This window comes from Oncorhynchus masou, chromosome 5 (assembly GCF_036934945.1).
Source record: "Oncorhynchus masou masou isolate Uvic2021 chromosome 5, UVic_Omas_1.1, whole genome shotgun sequence".
Classification (NCBI taxonomy): Eukaryota; Metazoa; Chordata; class Actinopteri; order Salmoniformes; family Salmonidae; genus Oncorhynchus; species Oncorhynchus masou.
The window spans coordinates 21852069-21864736 of NC_088216.1; the positions used below are offsets into that span (position 1 = coordinate 21852069).

Here is a 12668-nt window from a genome sequence, read left to right on the forward strand (position 1 = left end):
GTTTGCTGACCGCCATTATCATAGAAGAAGAAGCTGGAAAAACGAGAGAGTGGTGGCGTGGAAGCGGAAGTCGTTCATACAATAGCAAGACCGAGAATGGAGGTGCGAGAAGCGCTGATAACTCTTAGATTTGAATGAGATGGGGTCAGATGGAGGGGAGGAACTTGATGCTGAGATCGACTCAGATGACCAATGGGGGAATTGTTCATTACATTCTGATTCTGATTTGGAGCCTGAGCTGCCTCGGCGCAAGAGAGCCCGAATTATGCATACTGTGCAGGCGTCACGTTGCCTGCTGACAATGTTCCGAGTAGATTATCAGCACATAATGGAATCCCAGTGTAGTCAGGCCCTCACTTTACGCAAAAGAGAAAATCGACAGAGCATTCGACAGCTGTCATTGTTTATGTAACATGGAGATGTTGCAGCACCTCAGTACTGTAGCTGAGGCGCACAGAGCGGGACATGTCTGTGGATGAGCTGGAAGCGTTCATTGCGCTCCTGTATGTCCGAGGACTGTACGGAGGAAAGAACACGAGTCTAGAGAGCCTCTGGTCAGACAGGTATGGGATCACTTTCTTCCGAGATACCTTGCCATGGAACCGCTTCAGAGAGATCATGCGATACCTGCGTTTTGATGCAAGACGCATGCGCCTGGATACTGACAAATTGAGAATCAGAAGTTTGGGACGCGTTTGTACAGAGATGTGTTAGCTCTTACAAGCCAGGAGTGAACATCACCGTTGTGGAGCAATGTCGCTTTACGCAGTACATCCCCTACAAGCAAGACAAGTGGGGCAGGAAGTTTCAGTTGGCAGCTGACATCGACAGCAAGTACGTGCTGAATGTCTTTCCGTATTTGGGGAAAGGTGAATCTCAGCAGCCTGAACATGTGGTTATGCGACTCGTGGAACCTTACCTCCGTGAGGGGAGAAATGTCAACATGGACGATGTCTTCACCTCACTGCCATTGGTTAACAAGTTGATTGACAAGAACACACGCCTGGTCGGGGGGCGGTGAATAAGACGAGACTGGAGCTGCCTCCATCTGCATGTAACCAGTCACAAGCAGAGCTGTTCTCCACAACAGTGCAGAAGCACGACAAAGCAACACTTACGGTTTACAGAAAGAAGCCTCGAAAAAACGTCTGTATCCTGAGTACTAAGCATCTGACAGTTGCCATTGGCGGTGACACAAAGAGAAAACCAGAGACCCTGGCGCACTATAACAGCAGAAATGTAGGCTATTTGTCCTATACATTTAGGCGCACCTTGCCATATTTCATGCATTGCGCTCTTCTGTAACAAATTTTATTTGTTGTCCTATTTGCTCATGTTTAGTACTTTATTCCAGGTTGGTGTGGATAAGATGACCAGACAGTTCACGGTGAAAGGGGGTACTCGCCGCTGGCCTGTTGCCGTATTCTACAACCTGTTTGACCTGGCTGCTATCAACACGCACGTTTTGTTCACCCTGTGCACCGGTAAGACAACCCCGAGGAGAGATTTCATCATGGATCTGGCATGGGAGCTTCGTGAGAACCACACGAGAGCCAAGACGAAGGCAGCTGCAGCCGCCAAGGAGGCGGCCAAGGCCGCACCGCCTCCTTCCCGGGCACCCATCCAGCTCCCTAATTGGAAGAGAACACAGTGCCAAGTGAAGCCGCAGTGTGCACGGAACCAGGCCCATGAAAGCTGTGCACGGTGTCACCGATTTGTTTGTGGGTCTTGCACCCTCAAAATGTGTGGATCAGAGCAATAGAGGAGAGGAGGAAGAGACTGATTAATGCATAAGACTGAAGGCGAGGGCACAATACCGTGTTCAACCCTAATGAACAAGTGACTTGTTTCATGTCATGGCTATTTTCAACGAATATTACCATATCTTTAATGGTTCACATGTGTTTTGCACTCTTTATATAAATTGGCGCTTCTGTGAATGCATAAATTCCGAGTGGCACAGCGTTCGGCCATGATTGGGAGTTCCATAGGGCGGCGCACAATTGGTCCAGTGTTGTCCGGATTTGGCTGGGGTAGGCTTTCATTGTAAATAAGAATTTGTTCTTAGCTGACTTGCCTAGTTAAATAAAAAATAAAAATCAGTTGACCGTGCTTGTCCTGAGGGTGATTATTTATCTGTGATACTTTTAGCTAAATCTACTATGCAAATAAAGTTGGTTAAATTGTGTTTTTATTCCAAGAAAAACACATATGCTTTAGAGGCCTGTGGAATTATGCATGTAGTAGTAATGGGTAGGTGAACATTAACACAGGCCTACTATCTGGGGTAGGTCAATTATATTCACAATAGAAAAAGTTAGGTAAAAATGACTTTTGTTCTACCAGACCGATCTGTGTGTTGATTGATGGCTCGTGAGGAGAGAGGAGCATGAATGGGGTGGGGAGTGAAAAGTGTGGGTGGTGAAAACGTCTCCAGATGGCTATGCCTTATAATGATACTGTGCTTCATTAATGGGACGACAAAATAACATAATAGGGCTATTGAGAGTTAATGTAAAATAGTGACAAAATGTTTTATTATACCAAAAACATTACAAGTAGGGGAAAACCTTAATCTTATCATTGATGTGGTCCTTTATGGTTATTTTTTGCTTCCTGCTTTTCCAAACCTAGACATTATTTATTAACCCCGCACAATTTAATACATTTAATGTATTTGTATTTGTTTCTTTAGCTGAAAGTATCACACAGAAAGCAAGAGGCCAGGCCACTAACAATTTAAAGAGCCAGTGCAGTCAACATGTAACTTTCCTGTGTTTTTTTTAAATATATTTATAACCTATGCGTTTAGAATAATATGAATCCAAAGGGAACCATCGCACTGTCCCAGAAGCTTGGCTGGTGCGTAAAAGCCGTGAATTCAGACAAACAAAAGATGTAGCGTAAAGATTAGGCCTACTTCATTATTATATTTTTACAATTATTTGAACTGCATTAGGAATAGCGTACAGCGGACTTTTGGCTTCACAGCTTTCTTCAGTGTGTAGGTGCAATGTTATTTGAATTCAAAACAGTTTTTGTTTAGGGAACAACTGATGAGTAGCAGGTGCTTTTAATCAGGGTTGCCACTTATCTGCCAATCAGGGATGTGTCTTTTCTGGTCTACCTGTATACAAACAAGTTAGTCACAAAGAAATACAGAATTATAAGGTAAGAGAGCGGGCACCAAGGACAATTCAATTGCCGTAGGTGTCTGCTCACTTGAATACATTATGTCAATTCACGAGATACCTTTCCACAAGGGAGCTGAGGCTCAGCCGTCCATAAATATGTGGGGCTAACTCATAAACGCTATGCAAAATCTGTAAGGACAGTGTTCTTGTAACAGTCTAAATGTGGTCTATAGGAAGGAGGTGAAATATAATTATTAGTTTAAACCGTGTGGAGATACAGAATTTAATGGATATACCCACATGGCATCTCTCTGCTTGGTGGATTAACTTCTTTGATCGCAACGCAATTAATTCATAAAAATGATTTTGTTGTATAAAGTGTCTCGCAACTGACGAGGTGATACTGTATCCTGAAGTCTAATAGTGGTTTTATGTTCTCCAAATCGTACTTTCAGGGCGCGGGATGTTTTCCCAATATACATCTTATTGTAAGAGCACTGTAACATATCGATAACTCTTTTAGTAGAGCAAGTTATACATTATCTCACAGGTCCTAGAAGTCTGAGGGCATACTAAGTTGGAACATTTGCCTATGGTGCTCCACGAGGAACATCAATCGCTAAATAATAGAAGTATAACCAAACCACTGATGCAGGAGCTGCTTGACTTTTTAAACATAGACCTATATGTTGACATCACGGTTCAGTTGAACAGGGGGAAGAAGAACTCTGCATAGGTTAGACATGTGGCATTGACTTTGCCACAGTTTGGGATGTATCATCGTTAGTTACCCTATAGTGAATAGAATTAACTAATTACAAAAAAATGAATTAATTAGCCATTTGAAAACATATTTTCCTTTATCTAAATAGACCTGTGTGTTTAACACACTAACTTCACGATCACAAAAGAACAATAAAAGGACAACTCTTACACCAAGGACAGCTTTCTGATGTTGGTAGGTCTATTTTTCCTTCCCCACTGCACAGTTCGGCTTGTCTTCCCCCAGCTGATAACACCACGTCGAAACTCACATCACGTAGTTAGATGGACGATCATGGATGAGAGATATGAGCAACGTTGAACAATCAAGCCATGGTTAATTATCACTCATCAAATGAAAATGTTGCGTGTGCTTCAGATGGACATATCAGTCCACTAATACAGGACTAGTAAAGGCCCACTGCACTACTTTTGTGAAAATAATTGTTGCTTATTAATACAAAAAAACCAACATTCAAATGTATCAGGGGGTGACGCAACACCCTCAGCATCCCTACTTCCCGATACTATGACATCATGCCGGGATCACTGTGGTCCTTCTCACAGGGAAGAAACGCGCACCTTGCACCCTATTTTTGATCAAGATACGATTTAACGATTTCTATATACACTTGGACGCCATTGCGCTGACCGGCCATTTACTCAGACCAGAGATCCCACGATATAGCCACTGAGGACATCCATGATGGTGGAAAGCCAACACATCTTAGACCGCTGCTCCCGAGTTTATATGGATCACTTGAGATGGAGTTTGCCAGGCTATCACATTACATTTTTTTCTGATTGCTTAGGCACCATCTTTGAAACTATAGGCTATTTTTACTAAACTCTACACATTAACCACAAAACCTTACAACAAACCAGCAAAACGTTATACATCTCTTGCAAAAGCAAACAATTCTTGCAAAACTCTTCAAACTCTTTAAAATAAATGTGTTTTTGCATCAATACAGTACACACAAACCATCATTTCAATAAGCACACGATGTCACGTTCTGACCTTAGTTCTGTTGTTATGTCTTTGTTTTAGTATGGTCAGGGCGTGAGTTGGGTGGGTTGTCTATGTTCCTTTTTCTATGTTTTGGGATTTCTGTGTTTGGCCTGGTATGGTTCTCAATCAGAGGCAGCTGTCAATCGTTGTCCCTGATTGAGAACCATATTTAGGTAGCCTGGTTTCACTTTTGAGTTGTGGGTGATTTTTTTTTGTAGTGTTCAGTTTTATAAATTAAAATGGACACTTACCACGCTGCACATTGGTCCGACATCTCTTACTCCTCGTCAGAAGAAGAGGAGAGTCGTTACACACAAAGCACCAACGACGAACTGATGGTATAAATGGGCATAGTAGTTTGCAATAAAGTTGTGTCATACATGTTTTAAACACACATACACATAGGTATCCAAATGTGTGAAGTATGGATGTGTATTACAAACGTAACACACTATCAATACAAATAAAGGGGGATTTTTTTTATTCTCAAAATATTCTAATACTCAAACAACAAAAAGCGCAGTAGAAGAAAACAAAAAATGTGTGCTAGAAAATAAAAAGAACAGACAAATATTAGGCTACATCTCACCTTCTTTGTGGGTCTGGCCATAAGACTTCATCCACATCCCATGCGATGTTGTCTTGAGCTCGGCAGCGTGGAAAGTATTGCCTGGAGTGCCGTACCCAGGCCTGGCATGACCCCTGATCGACGTCTCCACAAGCTTCCTCCAATGCCTGTAGAAGGGCTACGCGTTGGTGGGGCTGGCGATCATACACTTTCCAACGCCATGCAGAGAATAATTATTCAATAGGATTCAAGAACTGAGTGTATGAGGAGAGATTGAGTGCGATGAAAAGTGGGTGGGTGACCTGTGAACCAATTGCGGTCCACAGCAGCCGGGTGGAAACTAACATTATCCCAGACGATAACGTACCTGGGCTACTCTGGCCATTAGGGATTAGTCTGTTGTGGAGGGTTTGCAGAAATGTGATAATGTGTGCAGTGTTGTATGGGCCTAAGATTGCATGATGGCGAAGGACTCCGTTTTGACTAATAGCCGCACACATTGTTATGTTGCCACCACGTTGTCCCAATACGTTGATGATGGCACTGTGTCGGATTATATTTTTGTCGCGGCCCCTTGTCTTTGCAAGTTTGAAACCTGCCTCATCCATAAATATTAGCTCGTGATGCACTGCATCTGCTTCTAGCTCCATGACTCTCGGAAAGAGACAAGGCAGTACAACGTAGCACAGTACGAAAAGACAGGGATCAGTCAATATGATGTAGCACCAGACACTTCCAGGTCCAGTACCAATGATAGGATAGTATAGTTTACCTGCACATATTCATATCTCAGTTGTACACAGTCTGAGTTTATTTCGAAAAGTGACTGCTTCATCCTAATGCTATTGCGTTTCAGTAGACGACCGTGCAGAGAGACTCACTCTGTTGACGTTTAGGAATATGGTGTTATCTACCATTATGTGGTCCTGCAGGTCTCTGAGTCTGATACAGTTATTTGCAATGACCACAATTTGGGTCTCCAGCTCTGGGGTGAACAGTCCACCTCTTCCACCAGATACTGGTTTTCTTGGAGTTCTATAAAAACATTTGAATGGTTCTAGTGATCGATCCTTCTCATTACGAAAGTACAGTACATATTACTGTACCAGTAAGACTACAGCACGTACAGTTTCTTACCGGTTCTCATTTCTAAATATCCGGATGATACCTGCAACAGTATAACTGCTCAGATTTGGTTGAACCCGTTGCCCAGCCTCCCTCATGCTCATCCCATGGTTGACAACATGATTTCATCAGTTATTGTGTTCCTGACTCCCCTTCCTCTTCCCCGTCCTCTCCTTCTCTCCCGTCCTACTTCACCTCCTCCTCCTACTTCTTCACCTCCTCGTCCTCTCCTTCTCCCCCGTCCTACTTCACCTCCTCCTCCTCCTACTTCTTCACCTCCTCGTCCTCCTCGTACCCCTTCAGTTCTCACCCCTCTTCCTCTCTGTCCAATATTGGCCTCCATTGTTGTCCAAACCAAATGTTTACCAGTGGCCTATGTATAGTTCTCAAGCTATGATTTGTAAGTGAACTCATTATCTAAAAGTGTTTTCACATGTGTCAACGTGAAAAGGCAACTGTCGAAATAGTGTAGCAATGTAGAGGCCAATGTTTACAGTTTTGCTAGAAGTGTGTTATTAAATTGCAAACTGAGTGTAAAGCAGTGGGTGGTGTTTACAGTTTTTCAAAAAAAGTGTGTTATAAAATGACAAACTCAGTGTAAAGCAGAGAACGTGCATTCAGTTTGGCACATTCGGTAAATGCATCGGCTACAAGTGTTAATGGTTTCAGAGATAGTGCTTCAAGAATCACTGTTAGTGTTTACGCATTCGGAAGAAAAAAGAATCACGCATCGGAGTCTGAAAAGGCTCTAGTCTAAAGTTAAGAGACAGTTGAAGTGTTGGCCACCGCATGCTTATGGCAAATAACACCAGATCGAAAAACATGCAAAAGAAAGGAGAGGAGATAAGAAGATATGAATTCATGCGTAAAGAAACATATCCCACTGAATGCACCGAAGGAGGTTCATACTGTGTCCGATCTAGCGTTAACGACTCTTGTTTATATCATGGATATATTGACACACATACTCCTTTCTGCATTTAATTTTTTTCACATTTGTGATTTTCTAAATGTAATCGACAAAATAAAACTGTTCAAATGGATTACATTGTGGTGTTTTTATTCAAAGACAAACGACAGTAACTGTTTGTGGAGTAACATTTTAAGATGCATGTTATTTCTTATTAAAGTATATTCATTCCTACTTTAGTCCAACATGGCAACAAATGGTCAACAAAATAACCCCATAATAGGGAGTTTTAGTTGTAATGGATGCAATAGTCAAAGAAAGGCTACAGGGCTTTTGGGAGAGGACACCCAACACCATCTCGCATATTTTAACCCCCCGTCATTTCATCAACTTTCTTTGCATTACAATTCGAAAAATACATTTTTTTTAAATCCCCCAGAATTTATACAATAACAAAAATACAGTTTGGTTGGTTTAGCAGTAGTGTTTTAAGAATTGCATTAAGTGTCATAATATTTTCGAACATACTACATATCCATTTCCAGTCATAACGTTTTGAATAGGGCAAAACAGTGAAGGAAGAAAATCATACAGGTGTTAGCAATCACAAAGTGTGTGAGGAGAATGTCAGTATGTGCAGCATTAAAATGGTTAGAAATGGTTATGTCGTAAACGAATGATTACCATTATATCAACTGCCTGTACAATACGTATCTCAATAAAACGGTTGCCCGTTCTCTTTTTAGAGATCACCAAACTCTCTCAGTAATACACACTAATACTAACTGAGATTAGATTGTACTTTATCCATCCTCAAGGAGAAATTAGTTTAGATTCAAATCTCTTCTCAATATCTGATAAGGAACCAGCCAGTGACCCCTATAGATAACAGACAGAAACAAAAATAGCATATTCTCGTCAACCAATACAATATCAACTTTCCAGTACAACTTTGAATACAGTCATTCCCATTTGCTGAGGCAGTTGATATAGACACACGTTTAGTTGAGTCAATTCAGATTCTGTCTCCAAAATATTTATTGGTTTAATTTACTGGCATAAAATCGCACGGCATGTGGGGTAAATGATCTCAGGAACACACTGGTTACATTTTCAATCCAAATAAAATAGAATTTTCCTATAAAAACACAATCTACACTTTTACGTTGTCTACAGTTGACCAGCAACTGCAGCAAAATAATCATACAAAATGCTACATAAAAATATATTCACTTATATAATTTGATATAATTGTATTTATTATTTTTTTTAAAAACACTCGCACATCTGAGTTATCTGGTTGCAGGTGCGAGGGAATATGATAATCTCAAAGAAAAGAGAAACCTGCACATTGCTCTTGCTCTAATTAAAGCATATTTCAAAATAAGTAATACCAGCAAGAGCAGTGTGCGGGTTTCTCTTTTGTTTGAATATAATGGCATTGCAAATGACAGTTAGGTTGTAAACTCAAGAGTACGCAAGTTGATATGATGTCCATACTGCTGCAAAGCCGTTCTTCAATTATCTTGTAGGGGTCGCAAAATCCACATGAAAGTCCAGCCAACCATCGCAAAGCATCTGTTGAGCTTCTTCATACGTCACACCAGGACAACTGGGCACAGACGTCAATTCAATGTCTATCCACGTTGTTTCAACGTATTTTTTTTTAAGATGTGTAAACAACGTTTATTCAACCAGTTTGTGCCCAGTGAGGTGGCTCGATTAAATCCATATCGCTGAAGTTCAAAGTTATAGCACGATTTACATTTAATGGCAATGTTCCCGCATTTATGGAGACTGCATTCATAGTAAACTGCATTTTGTCGGCTCAATCAGAAATCAAGCATGCTAAATGCAGGTTGGCATTTATTGTCATGAATCTTGCCCTGGAGTCAGCTCTGCAGAGTGGTCACTAACTGGCACAGCCACAAAGTCATAAAAACCTAACCTTAACTCTAACCTTAAACACACTGCTCACCCGAATGCCTAACTCCAACCTTAAATTATGACCAAAAAGCTACATTTAGTTTTCATGAATTTTTACGAAATAGACAATTTTGGCTTTGCAGCTGGCCCATCTAGAGGAAATCGCTCACTGCTGCTCCCAGGGCAAGACTCAATGACAATAAACGTCAACCTTCCGCTATAGCGCTGAATTTCGGTGATACGGATTGAATCAAGCCCCAGAGGTAATGTAAAAGACAACTGTGAGATCACACAGTCGGGTCATCCCATTCTATGTGTTGACCTGGATAGAAAGCAGCAGCGCTGGACTTGATTCTGACTGCCAGTACTGTTCAAATTCAGGTGCAGGGGCTCCATAATATTGAGCTAATATTCTAGAAGAGGAACAGGAGCTCAAGCAGCAGAACATGTGAGGTGCCGCTACTCAGCTCCGATGAGCTCCTGCCCAAGTCAGGCACTGGAAAGGAGCAGAAGCTCAGCGTTCTCTAACCAGGTCCCAGTGTTAGAAGAAGTCAGATACACTGACTTCTGCAAGAGGAGCATGCATGTACATTTGACCTTGTAACGAAAACAGACCGTGAGGATGTGATGTAAGAGAACTTCCTGGTCCGATGACCTCACAAAAGAGTCACACGAGGGTGTTTCTTAAAAAGTATACTTCAGGCCCCAGTCATACTACTAGAAACGTCAGTCAGTTCTCAGAGCGCGTGTATCAGAGTATGGAGGGCTCTGCGGCGGCCATTTTGTGCTCCTTTAGGAAACACAAAGTCCAAGCTGACCCGACACTGGACTTGACCAACCAACTCCTGACGCTCACGTGCCGTATCCCTAAAAAGAGAGTGAAATGCATGCAGACACCAGACACTTCTCTCCACACCTGCTTCCTCTTTCTGTCTCCTTTTAGAAGAATAGGAACTACTTTTTCCATTGAGTAGTCTAGGATCCCTTCACAACACACAGCAACATTCTCTGACCCTATAGTTGAAATATACAGTGTATTTTTTCAATTTCCGCCATTCACTACCATTCTATGGATACACGTCCATATTAGGACATCCTCAGTATCACCATTCAGTATCATTCCATCATACCCGTGTGGTGTCCATATTAGGACTGCCTCAGTCTCACCATTCAGTATCATTCCATCATACCCGTGTGGTGTCCATATTAGGACATCCTCAGTCTCACCATTTAGTATCATTCCATCATACCCGTGTGGTGTCCATATTAGGACTGCCTCAGTCTCACCATTCAGTATCATTCCATCATACCTGTGTGGTGTCCATATTAGGACATCCTCAGTATCACCATTCAGTATCATTCCATCATACCCGTGTGGTGTCCATATTAGGACTGCCTCAGTCTCAGCAGTCTGGTATGGTAATTGTTCCACCCTCCATCAGTGCTCTCTCAGGTCTATGTGTGCTGATGTATGAGTCTGAATTGTTCCTGTATGTGTTTGTACACTAGTGAAAAATCCAATGTCCCCTCTAGGGATCAATAAGGTTTTATTTCATTTCAATTCAGTTTCATTCATCCAATTGGCTAGGCAGTAGGCAGTTGCCATTGTGCTGGTTAGCTGGGATAGCTGGTATACACAGGTTAAGGTTGGGCACTCTGCGGTAGACAAAATGGAAGGGTTGCGAGTTTGGGTGGCTGTGTATCTCCGCTTTGATTCGCTGGGGGTGTGTGTCCAGGGCTAGCTGCTGACTGGTTGCCTCAGTGATGAGAAAGAGGGCGTGGTTCTCGGGGTCATGAACTTTGAACTTGTAGGCGCAGAGCGAGCATACTTCTTCGGTGGTGGAGTACGGGTGGACGAGGAGGGTTTTGGCTGTGCAGCCGCTGTTGACTTCTTGTAAGGCGACTCGCAGGTAGTTCTGAAGGAGAAGGGATACAAGGAATGTGATACAGGTGTCAATCATACAAATATACATGTATGCAAACATGCAAAACAGATATAAAATATACACATGCAAAAATACATGGGAGAAAATGACACAGATATCAGTTATATGCAGGTGCACATGCAGGATCAGAACTGAGACACAAATACACAGGAATGTTTTTGTTTTTGAAGACACACAGGGAGAAAGATGAAGTAGCTTTGGTACGACTCTATAGCCTCTATTCTTTGTATGGCGTTTACAGGAAGACAGCCATTTCAGAGCGAACAGAGAAAAACCAAGACAACGTGACATTAGCACACAATCACATGCATTAGATTAGTCCAATCTCATCTACCTATCAGCTTCCTTCTCAATATCACTCCCGTCCCTAACCTGGAAATCAAACACGTTTTTCTTCCAAAAGTGTCTTCATAGTTCCAGATCATTTTTGAATACAGATCCAGATGTAGAGGGATAGTCTCAGCATGTCACCACCGGCGCTTCTCATGCAGATTGGTGTTCAGTGAAGTTGCCCCGTGACGCTAATCTTGGGTCAGTTTTGCATTCCACCCCACTAATGGTTAAGGTTAGGATTGGGGGAAAGAAAGCTGATCCTAGATCTGTACTTAAGGGAAACTTCACACTGGAGCCATGCAGATTCAGTCCCCAATCTCAGGGGAGGCGTTTTAGGGGGGCGTTCTTTCAAACTCACTGCCTGGGGAGGGGGTCAGATGGGGTTCAGGGCGATACCTGGAAGTCGTCCACGGAGGGGGCCGTGCGCTGGGCGGTGCGTCGGCGGTGCCACTGGTGCAGGGTGTCTCTGGCCTCGGAGCTGAGGACCCTGGCTGCCTGTTCCTCCTGGAAGTTCTTGATGAGAGCCATGGCCCCGTACGCACTGGTCAGGTAGTAGCCACCTGGGAGAGGGAGGGTTGGGGAGAAGGGGAGAGCAGGCAGGGAAGGAGGAGACCCAGGAAGAGAAATATAATACATGTCAATATGGGCATGCTGCAGTTTGACTGTGGTCGTGTTAATGTGTCAACGAGGCTATACGAGGTGGAAAATGACGTATACGGTCTGTATGTTGGTGAAGAACACATTCTGGTTTATACGTGAGTATATCGCATTGCACTCCTACAGTGTTTTTGGGACTGAGAACAGGACACTGGACTAGAGGAAGTGCCCTTTGTAAGATAATCATCAGGAAGCCACTAACGAGAGGGACAATACCTTTTCCAAGTGAACCCAACCCCACCTTATGAACATTCCAATTCACATCGTCTTCCTGTGGAACACACTTGTTTCCTAC

At 42.7% G+C, this 12668-nt stretch overlaps 1 protein-coding gene and 1 long non-coding RNA gene across 2 annotated transcripts in view; one reads left to right on the forward strand and one right to left on the reverse strand.

Annotated features, from left to right (window-relative positions):
* Positions 1 to 29: 29 nt before the first annotated feature.
* Positions 30 to 2112, forward strand: LOC135537039 (uncharacterized). The gene is made up of 2 exons (XR_010455113.1): positions 30 to 1239; positions 1355 to 2112. It is a non-coding gene; the product is annotated as an uncharacterized LOC135537039 (long non-coding RNA).
* A 6672-nt stretch (positions 2113 to 8784) lies between these two features.
* The window catches only part of LOC135537048 (ras and Rab interactor 2-like), a 51241-nt gene continuing 47357 nt past the window's right edge, over positions 8785 to 12668 (reverse strand). The window contains exons 14-15 of the mRNA XM_064963262.1: positions 12113 to 12276; positions 8785 to 11353 (exon numbers count right to left, since the gene is read on the reverse strand). Coding sequence (XP_064819334.1) covers positions 11006 to 11353; positions 12113 to 12276 — 512 coding nt within the window. The 3' untranslated portion in view covers positions 8785 to 11005. The remainder of the gene's footprint in view (positions 11354 to 12112; positions 12277 to 12668) is intronic.